Source organism: Thermobia domestica, chromosome 8, assembly GCF_964235325.1.
Source record: "Thermobia domestica chromosome 8, izTheDome1.hap1.1, whole genome shotgun sequence".
Taxonomy (NCBI): domain Eukaryota; kingdom Metazoa; phylum Arthropoda; class Insecta; order Zygentoma; family Lepismatidae; genus Thermobia; species Thermobia domestica.
Window position 1 is genome coordinate 187,178,301 of NC_137461.1, and position 21,939 is coordinate 187,200,239.

At 37.2% G+C, this 21,939-nt stretch overlaps 1 protein-coding gene across 4 annotated transcripts in view; it reads left to right on the forward strand.

Moving 5' to 3' along the window:
• eys (eyes shut) overlaps positions 1-21,939 on the forward strand; it is a 1,117,243-nt gene that overhangs the window by 237,936 nt on the left and 857,368 nt on the right. For all 4 annotated transcript variants that reach the window (XR_014132762.1, XR_014132763.1, XM_081769320.1 and 1 more), the window contains exon 5: positions 17,514-17,630. Coding sequence is in view for 2 of the 4 variants with exons in the window: in XM_081769320.1 (XP_081625446.1) it covers positions 17,514-17,630 (117 nt within the window). In the remaining 2 variants the exon portion in view is untranslated. The remainder of the gene's footprint in view (positions 1-17,513; positions 17,631-21,939) is intronic.

Sequence of the window (21,939 nt, forward strand, 5' to 3'; positions counted from 1 at the left end):
TCGTGGCTACTTATGCAATTTTGTCCACAGGCATACATGCAATTTCCAGTCATTACGCAAATACATTTATGTACTTAATAGACCTCGGCTAGTTGGGGGCTTCGCCACTAGACCCCCGTTACTAGGGCCTCGCACCACTAAAGCCGCTAATCATAATCAATTTAAAAAGAAATGTCTGGGGATTTGCCCTTAGACTCTCTGATATCTCATTTGATCGGCCTATGACCTAGTACCTCATAAACCTACAACCATACCGAATCTCAGTTCAAATATCAAATTGTATGTAATAACATTCCGGTATCCCGAGACATACCGAATTTCAGTGCGAGTACATGGGGGCTTTCCCCCCAGCCCACACATTTGCTCGGTCTACGGCCTCGCACATCATACGCCTGCAAACATAACGAATTTTTAAGGGGGCGCGGTGGCTCAGTGGTAGAGCGTTCACCTCCGGTGCTTGGGGTCCCTGGTTCGATCCCAGCTCGCGACGTGTGGACTTTGTGGTGGACAAACATCGTGCTCGTGGGTTTTCTCGGGGTTTTCCCGTTTCCTCCCACTTTCTTCATTTCATTTATTTCTCATAATCACCGTCTCCTTTAGCCTAACCGGCATAAGCGTGGGACGTAAAACTCAAAGAATTCATTTCATAACGAATTTTTGTTCAAATAACAAGTTTCATTTCTCTAACATTCCAGGATTCCGAGATATAAAAGTCTTTTCTCCCCGCCCCTTTTCTTCCCCTCTAAGACATACATCAAAAAACGCTTAAGTACATACCTAATTATTTCAAATGTAAAGTCCAAATACCAAATTCTATGCTCGTAACCTTCAGAGGTTCCCAGATATCGACATGTTATTATAATAATTACAATCCCCACCCTCTTTCCTTTCCATCTCTTCTCTTTTTTCCTTTTTACTAAAACGTCAAAAAACACTGAAACACATGTCAAATTATTTTTAATGAGAAATGCAAATACCAAATTTCAAGTCTCTAACCTTAAATGATTGAACATATTAATACAATAATTCTAATCTCCACTTAATTTTCTTCTCGCCCTTTTTCTTCCCTTCTGGGCCACATATCAAAAAAACGTTGAAATACGTATCTAAATATTTTAAGTGAGAAGTCCAAATACCAAATTCCATGTTTCTAACCCTTTAAGTTTCCAAGATATAGGCATATTATTATACTAATTGCAATAATTGCAATTACCACCCGTTCTTTTACTTTCTACATCTTCCCTGCCCCTTCTAATTTAAATATGAAAAAGCACTTAAACAAGTAACAAATTATTTTCAATGAGAAACCCAAATACCAAATTTGAAGTATCTAACGTCAAGAATCATCATTATTTTCCACCCCATTTCCCCCCTTCTTCGTCGAATTTCCCAAAGTCCTTCCTTAGTAGTATCCTACGTCACAAAGCCTATAAACTGTCCAAATTTCACGTTTGTAGCTTAAGCGATTTGGCCTGTACGGTGATCTGTCACTCACTCACTCAGGACTTTGCCCTTTTTATATAGAGAGATTTAAGATTTTATGGGAAAGCCATGGATTTTGTTCTAAAGCCGCCAGTGTCTTAGAAATGTAATAACTTTGCTATAAACTTTAAGCAATCAACTGACTGAACTGCGTCTATATGTATTATGTAAAATGCCGCTTATGATATTTATTTTGCTCGTAATAAAAAATAGAAATAATGACGAAAACTCAAAGACATCCATGATTTTAGCGTAATACTGCAGGAGTTCAGATCATTGAATTAATCATAAGAGCCGACTGTATAAGATAGACTACATTAAATTCCAATGTGGCACAAAGAAAATATGCAGCATTACTATGCAGTTTTTCAACGTTATAACTCATTCTGAAAATATTATCTTAGGTCTCACAAACAATCGAGTTTTAATCCTAACTCGATTAATATATAACAAAAGGCAGATCTATACAATTACTGACTTTGAGATGAAAGTGGCATACTTGTAGTACGTTTAAAGATATACTAAAGACTAAATGATGGGGTGTGCGCAATAGTGGTCTAACCCTGAAAAATGTGAAAATGAGATTTTCATGTAATCTTTTGTCATTTAAATTGAATTGTCTTTCCACTGAGTTAGATAAAATTCACCTAGTCAATTTTATACATATGGATATTTTAGTTCTGGGTCTCAATCTAAGGCCTAAAATATTCAAATCAGGAGTCCGAATCTGAACTTCGAAATTTCGGGTGTGGATAGAGGAACCGAATATCCGGATCCAATATTCGAAACTTCGGATCCGGATCCAAAATTCCGGATCCGGATTCAAGATACAAAACTTCGGATCCGGATCCAAGATCCGAAATTCCGGATCCGGATCCAAGATCCGAAACTTCGGATCCGGATCCAAGATCCGAAACTTCGGATCCGGATCCGAGATCCGGATCTTATAGGATCCGGATCCGGATATCCGAGATCCGGATCCGTCTGGCCATCCCTAATTTGTTTTCTTATAAATAGCTTATTGATTCATCTCTTACAATCCGGTTTCCAACTTCAGTACTGTCAAGATCCGTTTTTTAATAAGGTAGCATCATGAAAATATGTGTATAGTGCGTATGGTGAGTTAAAATGCTTACATATTCTGAAAGAGGTCATTTGTTCTGTTTTTATGTGCGAAAAGCTTTCCTCCCCCTGAAAGTAATGTTTCCCTAGAACAACCTGCTGGTTACACCCCTGATTATCCTCTAATAAAAGTTGAGTTCTATTTTCAAATTGAAGAAAAATCCACTGGAAATTAGACGCGGGACTCAACGCTCGTTTTACTAATTGTTTTATATGAAAACCTTTGAAAGCGCGTATCATGACAACCAGTTGACATAAAAAGATGTAGTTTTCACGTATGTGTTCGCAATTCTTTTCTCTATTTCGTAAAGTGAGCCGTTGATGTGCTAATGCATAGGCCCGGACCGGCTACGTCGAGGGCCCCTGGCACTGGTAGCTGCTTGGGTCCCCCAAACTGTTTGTAACGTCATTTTACATTTAAATTGTAAATCACTGTTAGGAAAATGTAAATGATCAAGTAACTTTCTGTAGACCCCTAATGATCCGTTTCTGTATTACCACTAAAACCAGACTCACAATCAAAGTTTAAACTGTTATATTTAAATGAAGTTTTCTTACACACCAAGGAAATCATACATACGCAAAATATAAATGTGATATTCTATTCAGCCTATTAATGGATTATAGTTAGCACAGGATGTATTTACATAACTGCAAGTTTCAAAAAAGTAAAATACACATTTCCTAGAAACACAAAACTGATCAAGAATCAATACAATATTAGAAGATTAATAGTTTTCACGTTACAGTACTTATTTTAATAACTTCAATTTCAGTTCGTTGCTAGATTTGGCTATTTCATACTCGCCAAATCTTTGTCAATATTTGAAAAGAAGTCTTTCAACTGCAATAAGCATTAAATGAGAGAGCATCTCGTTGGTCATGGACCTTAAGCTTTTTTTTTTTTTGCGAGAAGTTTGGAAAAAAAAACCTCTCGCAAGTTACTTGTATACTGGGCTGAGTCATTGTATATATTTAATGTTGAATACAAATTTGGAAAAAGACCTGACTGGGAAGAAAGCTCATACACAATTTTGAATGTACACGATAAACATTTTGAGCACTTCTTCTTCTCTTGGCTGTGGTATTCATAGAATTGAATTGTGATGAAATTCTATATGAAGATGAAATTTTATATGAATTCAGAATTCATATAGAATTTCATCACAATGTTCGGCATTATCATCTTTTTCACGGTTTTCATCATCTTCCTTTGCCTTTGAAGTGGTTTTCAGTTTGTAGAAATGTAGAGTAATATATGACAAACTGCTTCACTTCCTATATAAGTTTCGATCTACTGTATTTCGTGAGTGTGCAGGCTTTTTGACACACATTTTCAGGGATTTCTTCGTTGGTTAGAATCTAATCATATTTTTGGGGTCTAACCAAGAGCAGTCAATCAAAATAACCTTGTTTGGGACAAATCTATCAGAAATGATGTTTATAGGGGAATCTAAAATATTGAAATATATTGTTTTCAATTTTAGAATCGGAGAAATCCACCTACTATCATCTTCAGGGAATTCACCACTCAGTTTTTTCTTTTGCAAGATTCTTTTTTCTCAGAGAAGTTTCTGTTTCCATTTTGACGTCCTTGTTTTCAAAAAATCTTTGAATTAACGTAATGTACTTTACCAATTTCAAAGTTTCAGTTTTCAAAGTTGTCTTTTTTTTTTTTTTTTTTTTTTTTTTTGCTTACATGGCCCAACAACGTATTTACCAAATGCCATGATTTTGAGTAATCTAGTGTTTTGCTTTGCAGAAACACTGACACAGATGACATCACAGAAAAAAGATCAACAAAACAAATGCTACACATTTTCAAATTTGCTCCATTACGAATTCAAATTTCAGGCTGTAAATTTAATTTTGCAATCAAGATTTCCATTTATCAGTTCTAATAAAACTGAAAAGAAGTTTGCAACTCACTTGAATGAAATTAGTCTTGTTGTAAATCAAAATCAACAATCTGTTGAAAGGCCTAAGGCTAGTTTTAGACGGAAGCATTTCTCGTAGTATTTCTCGTAGCAAAAATGGTATCATCGATAACCTACCGTGTAAAGTGGCAAATGCTATAGCATTTCCCTTGCCATCAGGGACTGCGTTAAGGGTGGGCGAGGGTGGGCGACCGCCCACCCGATGGATGGCCTCGCCCACCCATCCGCCCACCCCAACAGAAGTAGAATAATGAAGGTGACCAGTGCCGGATTTAGGTTTGATGGGGCCCTAAGCTATTTAAGATAATGAGGCCATTTGTATTTCTAGCTTTCTTTTTCAGCTACAAAATGTCGCCTTTTTTATTTGAATATATGCTATATGGTAATTTATGGACCTAATACATATCTAAGTACGTTTTCGCATATATTTCATTATCTTAACTTATTGTTTTGAATACATTACAGAAAAACTGTAAAATTTGTAAAATTAGCGGTAGTTTGATTTGGTCCCAATAAAGCCCCTTGCCGATCTTCTCTGTTTTCTTTTTGCACCAACTATGATGAACGCTGCACGCCATGCTTCTACAATATGTGGAGGCCGCATCATTTCTCATTTCAAGTTGTTTCTATTCAGTTGGGTAAAGTTTGAAACGTTTCCAGGGATCCGATGTAAGTAAATACAATCTGAATATCATCCAGGGTTGATAATTACTGCCTGAAGCTCAACTAATCGTGTGAGCTTTTTCCAGGTCAGGTCACTAGAGTAACTCAAAATGGAATGCAACTCTCGAAGATTACACAAGGTGTAATACGACACAAATTCGCTGGAAGCAGAGGCGAATCTAGAAGGTTAAAACTGGAGGAGGGCAACTAAAACCCAGATTATGATAGATATATCGTGAGTTTACTATAAACTTTCAAAAGTATGTAAGTAATGGCTTCAAATATTTCTGTCACTCAAAAAACTGAGGGCTTAGACCTCTCCGGCCCCTGGTTAGATACGTCTCTGGCTGAAAAACCTATTGCAATAAAATTATTATAAATCCTATAAATGTAGGTAGCATCTTTTTACTGCGACGTGAAAAGATGTTGGTACCTTGCCTTGCTATGTAGTAACTAGTGCCGATAACCTAATGCATTCAGTCTGCTGCATACTAACTTACACAACGTAAATTCGGGCAGTTCTGAACGTAATAATACATAAAATACTGTTAATATATACAAAAGAACGACTCATATGCCTATAACGAATGGATGAAATCACTATGATTCGTGCTCCTATTCTTTCCTTTAGTCAGGGGCGGATCCATTCTGAATGTTTGGGGAGGCAGTCGCTCGAAGTCAATAGGTTTTATTTTACGTTTATAATACAAAGGTGAAAATTCTTAGGATAGGTTTTATTTTTAAAATAAAAAATATTCAATTCTGGGGGGCGATCGCCCCCTGGATCCGCCCCTGCCTTTAGTGATCCATTATTGCACTCTATAGATCACTATATGAGCTCCTCCGTGGCTAAGCGGTTAGCGTACGCACCTTTGGAGTGGGAGACCCGGGTTCGATTCTCGGAGAGAGCTCATGTGGTTCGGATTCCACGTTAATCAATAGGTTCCGCCTCATATAGCCTCGCTGCTGGAAGGAACATTAAATTCAAAATCAACTCAACTCTATAGATCACTTTGAAAATCAGTGCCAAGTTCTGAAAGTTATGAAAATATTTCTGCACACTACTTTTCATACTTACGTACAGCGAAATATCTATAATTTCGCGATATAAAGATTATTGCCGCTTAGGGCTGTAATTCCAATATATTTTACTATTATTTCGCCAGCTTGTCGTTTCATGTCTTCTTCTTATGCATCCACTGTTACCAGACTCAATTTCTTGTCGAATTCAAAATAGTACGTGAAAGGGTAGTACTAGAGTTCTATCCGCATACAAGATACTGTATCAGTTATACTGTGAAGTCCTATTAAAATAGTTAAGTGTAATGGCTGTAAAACAGGGTCCCGATTACAAATGGGGCTCTGAAACAAGATCCCCATTACAAGCGGAGCTGGGAAACGAGGGCTCATTATAAGCGGGGCTGGGCAACAGAAATCCCGTTGCAGGCGGTTTGGAAAACAGTGCCCTATTACTTGCTTCACGAGAGCTTAATACATAATAGTGTAGAACACCGTTGTTGTATGTGCGTTTTATCTTGCTTGCTTTTTCATATTATTTGGAAATGACATTACAGCCATTTTTCTTTAATTTTTTTTGGGGCCCCCAAGCTTATACATAAATCTGGCACTGAAGGTGACATCCTGTACTTCAAAAGCAATAGGTATTACTGTCGATTGAAATGTAATAGGTTCTAGGACTCTGTTTAACTCTGCAATGAACAATGATTTTAAGACAGATACTTGTAGTAGACTAATATAATAATGACTAAAGTCGTGATAATTGAATTAAACACACATATACGCAATCGTGCTATTGAAACGCCAGTGTTTGTGTGTGCTGCACTGAAAAAAAAAAAAAAGGAAGTACATTTTAAAAAGCCGACTAAATAATGGACAGGTGGCCAGTATTGTCTATTGTCTCATTTCAGAAAGAGAGGGAGGGGAATAAGGCTTCGTTTCGGCGCGATAGCTTCTTGTAAAAGGGTTGCAACTTGCAATTGTTTACAGCAATGTACCAATTACCACATGTCGTATCCGTGTGGCATTAAACAGATTTAAAAAAAAAAAACATTACAGCATTGTTGAGTTGATCTCTGTTGCGTTCAGAAGTCTCGGTGGTCGATGCTTGTTCAGTTAATATGTCGAAAAAATTTATCAGCGATCTCTTCTCAGGCTCAGTGTCTTCCTTGTGTTCAAAGAAACGCGATTTTCAATCCGTTGACGTTAGTGATAATCCTTCTTCAATAGAGAAAAAGGCAATAATACAAATACATGTGACAACCAGGATTCTCAATTTGAAGTGTTCGATTCAGGCCCGTATCCAAGGGGGGTCTAAAGGGGACCGGGCCCCCCTAAATTTTTGCTGGCTCCCTAAAAGTTTTACAGTAGGCTTGCAAAAGATCTATAATATGGTGATGAACTATCATATGGTTGGATCGGGCCCCCCTAACTTCAGCCGCCCCCCCCCCCTACATTTTTGGGCTGGCTACGGGCCTGGTTCGATTACGAAGAAAGTGAAAATGAACTAGATGCTGGAGAGAGCGAAGACGACAGTATTGCTTCTGAATATACTGATTTATATTTTTTGTCTCTTGCTTTCTTGTAATAAGTCCTTCAAAGATAAAAATGTTGCAGTAGCCTATTTTATCCTTGGTTTACTTTATCTACTTGTTGTGTATTTTATGTTATTAACGAAAAGTAGAGTATTATCTGTTAGTCTGTGTTGTTGGAACCTTCTTTTATTTCTATGCATTCATGTGCATTCTTGGAGGGAGAGGAGTTAAAGCTGTCTTGAACTTCATCGACTACACAGTACACACCGTTATTATTGCTTAAAAAAAAAAAAAAAAAAAAAATGGAAGTAGAGGTAGTGTGTCTGCCACGCGGAATTCTGTAGGTCGAGCATATAGCCCATCCTAAGTCCTGCATTTCTCCAGTCCCACCAGGCGAATGCCCGAATTGTACCTTCTATAAGGCCAAGACAGCTGTTGTCCACATCCTTGTTCCTCCCCTATTTCGGTCTGAGCCTTAGCTAACTAAAGACTATAAAAATTGAAACTTAATTATTGTGAAAAAAATGTTTACATTGCCCAGTTCTCATTTTCATTGTCCGCCCACCCAGGAACTAGGCCCGCCTCTTTCCGCCCACCCTATCAAGCGTTCCTTGTGCCGTCCCTGCTTGCCATGGCATATCCTATGGCATTTCTTGTCGATAGAACTTGCTCTATTTCGTAGCATTTTCCCCAGTATTTGTGGTCCGATTGCAGCGCCGTGGTGTGTTAAAAAGAAGCGAAAGATTTTGTGCCAAATACCCATGCTCTTTGTTTTGTGTGGGAAATTGAATTGTAGTAAAGAAAAATGAGTTGGAGTAGGGATGCTCTTTATCCACATATATCTTTGTGATTTTCGTTTTTTAATATGACCGGCGAGAACTGTTGTTACAATTACTATAGCTTTACTACCTCACGCTTAATTTCGGAGTCATAATTGCGCTCTTCTCCAGTGATTTGTTTGTTACGTCATGACAGATGCTTATCAAAATGCTACCGTTTAAAAGCACCATATACTTTTGATGCCATAGAATATTATATGAAATTTTTGGCAGCATATCTGCTACGAGAAATGCTACGATAAATGGTTCCATCTAAAACTAGCCTTATGTTTGTTCCACCGTCGTGTAGCACTTATCTTCTGTAGTCTGTACAATATTTCTGACCCTGCTTGACGCTTCTTTGTCTCTTTTTCCCATACATATATCTTCTTGTATGAATGGTTCAAGAGAGTTGCAGATTCCTCTACAAGGCCAAATAAATTTTCTGTTTCAGGACAATTGATAGTTGAGTACAGTGTTTCTTTCAGAAACAATGTTCCCGGGGGCACACTTGGTATTCCGGGGGGCACTGCTGATACTATTCTATTTATTATTATATTATAGACGTATTATTTTGGTCTCCGTGGGGCATAGGCGGAGTTAGGAAATGGTTGCTGGGGGCAGACCTAGTGATGGGCAGTGGGAATATTCACGGTGGGAAGGAAATTAAAAAGTGGGAGTATTCCCGGGTTTTTTCCCTGGCATATAAATTCCCGGGAAGGAATTTATTTCCATTTCTTTATTTTATTTTCCAAATTATAAGAACCGTATGACTAATTACTTTATTTTTATTTATTATGGTTTACTTCTAGGCTTTAAATAATTTGGAGGTGAAAAAAATTAAAATTCGTTGACTGTACTTTACATAACTAATCATATGATTCCAATTCCAATTCCATTTGCACTAAAAAGTAGTAAAGTACTAATTTATAAATGATGCAAAGGAACCAGTTTGTAAAGTAATGTAGACATTGTGTAGAAGTAGAGATGAAGTACAATTAATACACTCCGAACCATCGTTAGTAATAAGGGTCGGTCTGTCTCCTGTCTCTGGCTCTTATTTCTGAATAGGTACTCGGACTTCTCTTACTTGTGAATTAACGCATGAAGCTTCGAAAAATAGGTAGGAAGAAATGTTATGTGTGACAATGTTACGTGAAAAATTATAAAGATAAGTCAGTATCTTGCAAATATTTTGAACATAAATATGTATGCGCAAATGTTGATAAAATGGTGAGACATGTGTCTTCTGGCAGTTACCCAATGTAATTTGTTTATAACATTTAAAAATTTAATATGTTTATAATATCAGTAGTAGAGTGAAGCTTAGAAAATTCACTTATACATTTAAACTGTTTAGCGGTGTAAAAATATGTGGACTTACTATACCATTTCTTCCACATATTTACTTTCATAGAACATATTGTAAGTAAATATACATTTATGCGTCCTCTCTAAATATAATAAAATTTTAATAAAGTAACATAGTAGGCCCTTCCGTTCAGAATATACATTTTAAAGAATCCTCTGGAGACAACTGTAATAATATGCTGTGATAAAAAAAAAAAAAAAAAAAAGAATTTAACTTTGAAATCATAATATAGTAATAAAATGAAATTTTCTTTGTGATTGTACATAAATTCCCGAAAAAATTCTCATTTTGGGAATCTTCTCAGGGAATATTCCCGAAAAATATCTTCCCGGGAATTTATCCATCACTAGGCAGACCTTTTGTCTTCTGGGGGGGAGGGCACGGTTAATACAAATCAGAATTGAAGAATCTTATAAATAGCATTTTTGTTTTTTGTCGAAAAGTGGGAGGCAATGCTCCCAATAGCTCCGCCCATGCTGGGGAAGGGGGGCAATGCCCCCCGAAAACAGGTCTGGAAGAAACACTGGTTGAGTAAGCCATTACTAAATTTAAAATATGACCCATACAATGAGTGTAAATTATATTAGGATTGTTAGCTTTCAGATGGGCCTGAAGATCCTTGTAGCATCCTTTCATATTTCCTGCACCGTCGAAAGAGCAAACAATAAGATTTGATGTGGAAACTCCGTGTTTTTCTAGTTTACTTACGACTTTATTGTAAATGTCTCTCCACTCGAATCCTGTACGACACACAATTCCAGGAGTTTTTCATTGAAAAATATATCTAACCAAACAGCTAACTAGTGTATTACTGAAATGTCTTGAGTACTGTCTACCGTAAAACTAAACCAAACATTCTGATTAATATCTCTCAAAATAAGATTTCGCTACAATTTTCACCCGTGTGACGCTACAATTTTCACCATTTTATTAATAAAATTTTTGGACAAAAAAGTTAGAATATATCCTCTTCCCACTCGACGCCTTCCTGACCATTTCATGTTTATTCAAAGAAGACAACATTTTCGTTTTACTTTCCGCGGTGTATTTGTCAACATGAGATTTTAAAATGGCATCATATTCTGACACTAATAAGACTAACTGTAGGATATTTCCATTTTTGTTGTCAGAATCAAGGGAATAAGCTCCTTAATTTTTTAGTACCACTGTATGTTAATCCTTGCTTACCAATAAACACAATAATAGCTATCAACCTCTTTAGAACTTATTTACGGTTTCTATTTCATGTTCCCTTTCTTTCACTTGATTTACGTTAATGAGGGTGTAACTATCCCCTCCTCTACAAGAAAATTTTAAGTATCTAAAATCAAGCAAATGGTTTCAAGAACTTAAAATTGATTTTTTTTTTACACCACTTTATTTCTATGTTCAGCATTCGGCGTTATTCGTTTTTATCACTTTTCAGCACTGGGGGCCACTGACATTTGCCAGGTAGCCGGCCTGGCCAGTCCGGGCCTGCTAATACAATATTTCTAATAAGCGCCTCTGGTATTGTCAAGATTCGCAGTAGCGCGAGAAGTCAGCGTGCAGAACTGCTTGTCGCGAATTGTCAACGCCGCTCAAAGCCAGATGGATGCCGCGTGAAACCAACTCAAGGCCATGCCGCTTGTCATTTGGAACATACATTAAATATTCTTCGCACTTTCTCCTAGAATTTGGAAGTACGGAACTCCGAAATTCTGGGTGCTGGGTGCAGTGATATATCTACACCCCCAGCATCTAAAACTTTCGAACACCCCCGGAAATTCCTTACACCCCCCAACTAGGGGGGCGCAATATTAAAAAGATTCATTCTCGTTCTGCCTAAAGGCCCTCCAGGACTTTGTACAAAATATTTTAAATGATCTTATCTTTAGGCAGAACGGGAATTCCGTTCTGCCTAATCTTTGGAGACAGGAAATTCTATGTGAGGAGGAAATTTTTAGGGAAATGCAGCACGAAAAGGCTTGACTCCTAGTGCGTGTGTATGCAGATCGAAACTAATGTATAAAACGGCTGTATTAACGAGGGCGGAAACTAAATCCAAGCTGTTAAACTCCAAGGAAAATTCTGACGAGGACAAAATCCAATTGACAAAATCACAGAAGTATTTATTGGATGTACCAGGGCACACTCTATATGATTATTTTTTTCCTTTCAATTGTCATATATTCTAAAATGTTATCTGTATTTTTTCAACTGAAATAACTTTTTCTTTCTTTTAAAATTCTGATAACTCAATAAAATGTAAAAATGTTATAATAAAAGGGCAGATTAGCTTTAATTACTTTCACACGTACCCATATGAAAAGTTTTGTGTATTCTTATTGAAATACATTTGAAATACGTTTAGCATATTACAGTAAGACCATTCATTTTAATTACGATACTATTTGATTTTTAAAAAGTCACTCTTGTGTGGTAGCATATAGCAGTCTTTTATTTTGAGTAATGTATAAATATTTATTTTAATTCTGAAATACTGATCAAGATTTTTTAAGTAAAGATCAAAATGTGAAATATATACTTTAACAGTCTTACATCTTTTATTGGATTTTCAGCATTCAAAAAAATGTTATTTCCGTAAAGTGAAGAATTTCAGATAACATTTTAGATGCATAACAGTTGAAGAAAAAAATAATCATTCTTTTATTAATCTGCGCCTATGATTCTGTCGCTTGAATTTAGTCTATTTTGTCTGAATTTTCCTTGGGGTTTGTTCTCTTGAATTTTGTCTTGCATTCGTAATAATCTGTTTGGTAATTCTTACAAAGGCTGTAAGAAGAATAACTATTTCTTCAAGTTTCATCATAAATTTTAGATGTTATTCTTCTTGTTCTTCTCGGAAAAATGACGAGGATACAGTTCTTTATCAGCAGTGTTATTCACATCTACCTTGGTAAAGATGTATATGATTTTAAAAAAATAACTGCAGGCAAATGGAAAATTGATTGACTCAGTTGCAAGAAAGCTGTTTAACATTGTAACTGAAACGAACATAAAATAAACTTAATTCGGTATAATATCAAATTATTACACATCAAGATTTTATTCACTTTTCAGCCGTTCATCTCTAACATGTTAAGAGTCGTAGGTCGTAAAAGGTGCCACAGTTTACATCCTCAAGACATGTTTGGCCATATATAAAGTAAACAGTACAAGAGGATGCATAAGGCAACTCTTAAGAAAGATGTCTTCTATACATAATTCTATACTATATGCAATAGTATCATATATACTTCTATTTTCATACTTATATTGTCGATGTAAATAGCAGCAATCCAAAATATCAATATCAATATTGAAATACTTGTATGTTTTTTGTAGTTTCAATCAAATCAAAACGCCAGATAATCGGGGATAAGGGCCGTCTTACGCATTCTTTTGCATTGTTTGCTTAATATATGGCCAAATATGTCTTAAGGATGTGAACTGTGGCACTTTTTACTTACTGCAAGCAGTAGCGATTTTAGCAGGTAGGCCAGGTAGCAGAGATGGAGTGGGTCAGTGGGTCAAGTTTCCTGAGTGGGTCAGTGAGTTGTGGGTCAACAGCATGTGACCCACTGCGACCCACCGACTCAGTATGATCTACCGACCCTCTCTGCTCACTGCATTATAGACAGTATCTCCTGAAGACTGGTAAATTTGTCTTCGTTTTACTTTCAAGACCTTCATTTCCTTTCCTTTTCCACTTGTTTCTGTTTACTTACCTGAGGAGAGTATATCTAACCAAGTGAAAAAAGAACTTCACGACTTTTGGATATTGATATTTTTAATTGTAATAATAGCAATAGCACTTAAACTACTACTTGGCTTTCGAGATCTGTGAGTTTTTAGAGGAGTTAACTACTGGAAAAAAATACATTTTTGAATCACTGTAATATATAAATTATTATATAAAAAATTGAATGTAACTATGTGTGCCTGATCATCACGGTCAAATTGCAAAGTCAAAATGAAATTACTTTTGGTATATAGTTAGGCCTTAATCCAAACTGGGATATTATATTGCTTTTATTATAATGCATAATATCCTAAGGAGATAGGGAGGATCCGAATTTTTGCGAAAAAAAAATGAGTATCTCGCAAACCGTTCAACTTACGGAGCTGAAATTCAGTGTATTAACTCTTTATTGAAAATAAACAGAACGTGTCCTAGCATTTTTAAAAAATTCTCCTTTATGTGTGTGTGTGTGGGGGGGGGGCACTTTCTATATATGGAAAATTGGTAGGGAGTTGGTTTGTAAAAATGATCGAAAACGATCCATGTTATTTTAGAAAAAAAATCAGAAACAAAAAATACAGTGCTTGGCTTCATATATCCATTGCTTTCTACTATAATAATTGCTGAAGCTTATGTTTATTATATGGAGCGCTTACAGCACAGGGCAATCAACCCAAAAAGTTGTGACTAAAATAGGCATAAAATTTGTACTGTAAGCTTAATTACACGGAAATTTTAAGTTTGGATTGTACGCATAATTATATTGAAATTTTACACTTTTTCCCCTTTACGTTGGTCTACTTACCTTGATTTAGAACTTTCAAATTTCATCCTTTTTTCCACTGAAAAGTATTGATAATTCAACAAGGAAATAATTATACTATGATAATTTAATTTGAATTCATCGTAATTTGGCACATGGCAAACAGCAGTGTGGTAATTGAAGGAGAAGAAGAAGGAAAATTCCCATTTACCTCTGAACACTTTCCAGCAACCTCGTTCTCTTTCGCTTTCTAGACGGGGGTAGGGAACTTGGTAATAGCATCAAACCTTCATGTGTAAAAATTAAATTTATAAACAAATAAGAAATCATCAGTTTATCAGGCTTTAATTGATAATTTATTCACAAGATTCCCTATCGAAGGCGTGGTAGATGAAGTTTCTGTTCTCCATGAGTCGACATTGCCAACTGACATGGTCGATATGGAAAAGATGTTGTATGGTGATACAGAGATTATACGTACTTCTTGCTGAGTATTTCAAAACTGACTAAGAAAAATCGTTATCAGACTTAAGTCTAACAAGCAGATTGTCGATGAGGAGTTGCAGAAATCGGGTAGAAGTATTATCAATTTCTACGACAGAGTACGAACGGCGATTTCCCCTTATGAATTTACAGATGACTGATATTAGAAATACACTAAGTGGTCAAACGTTGTCTAACTAGTTGTTCATCAATGTTAATGGCCCATCGCTAGACAAGCTCAAAATACACGAGCTAGTTATTTCTTGGCTGAAGGATGGACATGATTCCGCTGCGGATGATTTACCACGAAAAAGTTACCAACAGGAAATAAACCCGATTTCAGGTTTGTTTTAAGGTGGAAAATTACGAGTTATAGAAAATGTATACTTGTATTAGTAATAGCCTATTTGTGTTATTCAACTTTGTACCTGTTTTTTAGTAAGTCTCTTCTATGCTTTAGGTAAACTACTTTGAATAAATATTCATAATAATTGCAATTATGCATATTTGTAATTTAAATTTAACGTGGTGTTTTAGTGATTACACAAATTACAATTATGAGCATACTTTATGGAGATGCTCTCACATAGGGTACCCGAGCAGCTTTCTAAACTATGAAAAACTGATTTTTCGAGTTTTTTGTGAGAAAAATACTGTGAACTGAGAAACCATAACCTTTTCCATATTGTACAGGGGTATTTTCCTGCGAATAGGAGTTTCTTTTGGAATGCGTTCAGAAATTAACACTTGCAAGAATACTCTCTTAGTACAAGTATATTTTAGGCACACACTAATTTCCCCCCAACTCGAAGTATTTCAATTTCCTCACTGACAAACACTTTACCATTTGATACTGTAAAGGTCAGATCCACCGTTATTGTAACAGAGTGGTGCTTGAGCGATTGACTAGAAATTCAAACTCCGATTAGTGACAATTTCACAGTCTGGTTTTATTACAAGTGTAAACTCTTTAGTCAGTACAGAAGAGGCCGTGTATCGTGTTCAGAGTTGATGACGATGGATTTTTTGTGAGTCAGAATAGGTCACAGTGGATGAGAGTGGGTCATGGTGGGTCACAGTGGGTGGTGGGTCACAGTGGGTCATGGTAGGTCGTGGGTCAGAGGGTCATGGTGGGTGGTGGGTCAAGTTTTCATTTACCCACGCCAGCTCTGCCAGGTAGGTATGGGCCTACCCAAAAAGATTTGAAAAACACTGAAAGATACAATAAAGAGTAAATATATTTTATACTTTTTTATATTAATGGTAAATAATTGTTTAATAAACAGCATCAACCACTACTGTAAAAGTAGTTTCCTATTGTCATTAATCCAGTGGCGGATCCAGAGGGGCGATCGGGGCGACGCCGCCCCGGAAGAGGAAACTTTCTTATTTTATATATATAAATAAAACCAATCCCAGAGTTTGGACCTCTTAAAGGTAGCAGTATTCCAACCCATCGCACCCTAAGAAGTCCGTCCTGGATCCGCCCATGCATTAATCAATCAAATGTGCATATCTGTTCATACGCGAGGGAGCGGGCCTACCCAAAATTAAAATTCTAAAGCCGTCCCTGACCACGAGCCATGTTGGAGGTGAACTACTGGAAAACTGAATAGAGTTTGTTTTATTTTCGTTTCAGCTACAATGTCAAACTGAGTCAATCAATTTTCCATTTCTCTGCAGGTTGCTCTTATTTTTTAAAAATTAGATTTATTTTTACTGAAATAGATGTGAATAACACTGTTAATAACAGAACTGTATCTATTCAATTTTCCGAAAAGAACAAGTAGAATAACATCTAAAGTTTATGGTAAAACTTAAAGAAATAGTTATTCTTCTTACAATTACATAAAAAAAATCTCTTGAAGAAATCTCTCCTCGGACAGAATTCCTCGTCTCGAAAGATTAGGCAAAACGGGAATTCTCGTTCTGCCTAAAGATAAGATCATTTAAAATATTTTCTACAAAGTGCTGGAGGGCCTTCAGGCAGAACGGGAAGACACCATTAAAAATCTTACTATTTTGGTTTTAAAAGATTTTGAATTGTTTTTAAGTGCCAATAGAATAAAATAACTTACTTTTGACAAGATAAATTTTCAAACAAAGCACACAACGCAAAATTGAATGGAAATCAACTTTTACACGGCTGTAGTCGTCACAACAACGTTTGATCAATCGATTGCCAACGATTTTATCTCGACGTTACACCAAGCATAAGAAAGTCGACGCTATTGACTCTGATTGAGGAAGGAAATCTAATGCAATCGTTCGTTGTATCAACGAATTTAAAGTTTTTTTTAAAAGAAAAAAAAAAAACAACACCTAATTAAAAAGTCAATAATAGTATACGACCTTAATGCAAAATTGCATGCCCCCAGATTTTTTGAACATCCCCCTAAGTTCAAAATTCTGAATAAATCACTGGCTGGGTGCTTTCAATATCTAATCTTAGGAGCTTGATACAATGTTTTATTTGTTTCTCGTGTATGAAATGTGTTTTAGAATTATTTTCAAATAATGTGTTGTTAATTTTGTTATTACTGTTATTATTATTATTATTATTAATAATATTATTATTATTATTATTATTATTGCAGGGTTGCTGTGTGAAACAGATGTTTCAGTATGCAATGCAACGGGTGAGGATAGATGTTTAAATGGTGGTATATGCAAAGAAGGACCAGGGGATACTTTTACATGTGATTGTCTACCAGGTGATTTCATTTTGCGTTTTGTTTGCGATAGTTGACATGATTTGCTTGTTGCATGATTTGCGTTGTGTGATAACAAATTTTGCAAACACCGTTACGAAATGAGCCCTCTTGTATCTGTCCAGTTTACTGAGAATATGAAAAAATAAAATGAATCTTTTAAGTTTTACGTCTTACGAATAGCCGTGTATGTTAAAGGAGACGGTGATGATGGTAAATCGCTTTTGTGGTATTGTCTTGCGTATTGTACCTACATAGACATCATTAAACTTCACTATTTGCAATAACGTAGCTGAAAACTGAGTTCAAACGCGAATGTTGGGAAATAGGGGAGATCGTTGTACCAAGAGCATAGTGTACCTTGAGCCATTTCCAATATCTCGGAAGGTACTGCTTTGGGGTGATCCAACACCGAAGTACAGTCTTCTTCGATGTGCAATTGTCCACCAGTGCGAGTCTGGATATGTTTCAGAAAGTGTTGTTTATGTGAGGAGAACAAAACAATTTTCTGCGGTCAATAAAATTTTCAGTGTTAAGTTGAATGAGTGTCGACTGTGAATAAATAGACTAGGATTAATTTGAATATTGTCATCGGATGCCTCATCCATTGGTAAGCAAAATATTGGTGAAGTTGTGTCTTAGCTGTATTGTAACGTTTAGGTAGCCATCTTTGTTGAAATGTAGATGCTCATGTACATTGGGCCAAAGCTACGTCGTGTAGCATGGACCAAATTGATCGTGGTTCATGGTACAAGAGGTTACAAGATACTTTCTTTTTTAAAAAAAAACTTCAGGAAGACATGTTGCCACAAAGATGTCCCGTAGCAAATCTGGAAAGAAGAAAGATCCTATGGATCCAACTGGCTTACGAAATGCGCTTGAAGATATCCAAATGATCCAAATAAGAAGATATCCCATAGAGAAGCATCGAAAGTGTTTAATGTAAGCCGTTCTACTCTTACCCGACATTTACATAACTTTAAAAACAGTAAAGAGAAAATCTATATATATAAAAGAGAACGCACAAATCCTTTGTTCCCTCATCACGCTAATACGGCTGAACCAATTTCTTTCATTTTTGGGGGGTTATTAGGATTTGGACCCTAGATGGTTTTTATCATATCACTTTAATTTTTAATTACCAGTGTCTTGAGATAATTGACCATTCAAGTGTCCATAACGTACAAATCCTTTGTTAGTTCATCATAGGTATAAAAATAAACGTATTTATATGCAACCCGCATGACCGTGTCACTCGGCGGGTTAACATAAATGACAGGCGATATAATGTTAACATTTACTGCAATCTACTATGGTTTTTATCATATCACTTGAAAGCGAAAAAGTAAAAATTATCTAAGTAACAAAGTTTATTGCGTTCCGGGGTGACCGCAGCGAAGCGGGGCGGGTTAACATAAATGACAGGCGATATAATGTTAACATTTACTGCAATCTTCTATGGTTTTTATCATATCACTTGAAAGCGAAAAAGTAAAAATTATCTAAGTAACAACGTTTATTGCGTTCCGGGGTGACCGCAGCGAAGCGGGGTGAACGCTGCTAGTATTCAAATATAAAGTGAATTTTGCAGTGAAGAAAGTTTTTACAGAAGCCGAAGAAGAAAGTTTTGTAAATTATATTCAAACTATTGCGAAAATGCAATACGGGCTAGCTAAGAAACGTGTTAGAGTACTTGCATATAAATTTGCTAAACCGAATGAGAAGTATCCAGCAACATGGGAAGAAAATCAAATAGCCGGAGAAGAATGGATGCATGCGTTTTTTAAAAGACATTCCACAAAACTTTCGATAAGGAAACCCGAAGAAATTAGCCTAAGTCGGGCTACCAGCTTTAATCGCCATAATGTTCAATGCTTTTTTTTTTTTAACCAACATCAAAGACGTTCACAATAGATTTGGTCCCATTTCTCCTAAGAAGATGTGAAACTTGGATGTAACTGGGCTCAGTACTGTCCAGGGACAGTCCAAAATAGTTGCCCCTAAAGGTGTCAAGCAGGTCGGTTGTGCAACATCAGGAGAAAGAGTTAACTTGGTCACTTTGATTACGGCCGTCAACGCAGTTGAAAATTCAATTCCACCAATGTTAATTTTCCCCCGGGTACACTTCAAGGACAGAATGTTATTTGGCAGTCTCCCAGGAAGTATTGGAACCGACAGTGTATCAGGATGGTCCAATGAAGAAACCTTTCTGAAATTTTTTGATCATTTTCTTACCTTCGTCAACTGTTCAAAGGAAAACAGGATTTTGTTTATTTTAGACAATCATGAAACTCATCTTTCTCGAGAATGTTTAGATAAGGCTTCAGCTGCTGATGTAGTGATGGTAACATTCCCACCACACACTTCTCGTAAGTTACAACCTTTAGATATTTCTGTTTATGGGCCACTGAAGACACGTTACAATCAGGCTGTTGAGGAATGGATGTATAACAATAAAGGGAAAACATTTGATATATATATATATATATATATATATATATATATATATATATATATATATATATATATACACCTATATATACAGATGGTGATCAGAAAAATGGAAACACCTGTAGTTGGCAACACGTCAGATGTATGGGTTGGCAGTGGTGTCGTGGCGCCCCCAGCGCCAGACCGCTGGTGATGGTGTGTTAGGTTGGTCTCCATACTACGTCAGGCGCAGTGGAACAGCAGTGTCCAGTGGCTGCAGCAGACGGAGGTAGTGTAAAATGGGAGACCTCTCAGATTTTCAAAGAGGGCAAATTGAAGGTGCGCGGTTATGTGGAGTGAGTGTGACCACAGTGGCTACTGTGTTAGGTGTGTCGCGTGGGACAGTGTCGAAGGTGATGGCGGCCTACACAACACACGGGAAAACCACATCGGGGAAGCGGAACAATGGGCGGAAGAAAATCATGAGTGACAGGTCACGCCGGGTATTAAAGCGCATTGTCACGCAGAACCGTGTGCCACTGCGGAGCAAGTGACGGAGGAACTCAATCAGCACCTCCCCCACCCTGTTTCGACAATCACAGTCCGCCGCGAATTACATGACATGAACTTACGGGGTCGTGTTGCACGGGCCAAACTGCTCATCAGGGACCATAACGCTTTCGCACGCCGCAAATAGTGCCGCAACCATGCAACTTGGACCGTTGAGGACTGGAAACGTGTGATATGGTCGGATGAGTCATCCTTCACCCTATTCCCAACCACGGGCCGTGTTTATGTGTGGAGAACGCCCAAAGAAGCTTATGATCTGCAGGGTCTCCACCAAACTGTGAACATGGCGGCGGCTCGGTGATGCTGTGGGTCGCAATATCGTGGTTTTCATTGGGTCCTGTGGTCACACTTAGCGGATGAACCACTGCCAACGATTATGTCGCAATTTTAGGAGACCACTTGCATCCTATGGTCCGGATGTTGTTCCCGGACAATGACGCCATCTTCCAAGATGATAATGCACCCATTCACACAGCTGGCGTTGTTGCAGCGTGGTTTGAGGAACATCGGGATGAAGTTCAAAACCTCCCCTGACCCGCCCAATCCCCAGATCTCAACATAATTGAACATCTGTGGTCCGTCTTGGAAACACGACTCCGGCGACGATTTCCACCTCCATCCTCTCTCACAGAACTGGCCGATGCCCTGCACGAGGAATGGTGTAAAATTCCACTTGCTACCATTCACGACCTCTATGCCTCCATCCCACGTCGCATCAAGGCTGTTCTGAAGGCGAAAGGTGGCCCGACACCATATTAATCTGGTTAGTTGCAATTTCGTTCAGGTGTTACCATTTTTCTGATCACCATCTGTATATATATATATATAGTTGCAGAGGCGCTGGAAATAGCATTTCCTAGGGCATTTACACCAATCAACATATTATCCGGTTTTCGTAAGTCAGGATATATCCACTAGACACGGGTGTTTTCAGTGACGACGATTTCCTGAGTTCATACGTCAAAGATCAAGTTACAGAAACGCAGCCATCAGAAGAGGTTACAGTTGGTTTGGAGAATGAGAATATTGTGCACAAACCTTTCAGTTCGAAACATTTGGATGAACCAACTGCTGGGACATCAAATGCACAAGACTACAATATTGAATCGGGCACACCTGAGGCCAACAAGAGAAAAGAACTTAGGAAAACTGTCACCCTAGAAGAAATCCAGCCGTTTCCAAAGGCTCCAGAAAGAAAAGCCAATGTGAAGAAAAGAGCAATATATATATATATATATATATATATATATATAAAAACTACCAAAGTGGTCAGAAATTTACGGGATATTTTCCAAACGAAGTCTAACAAACT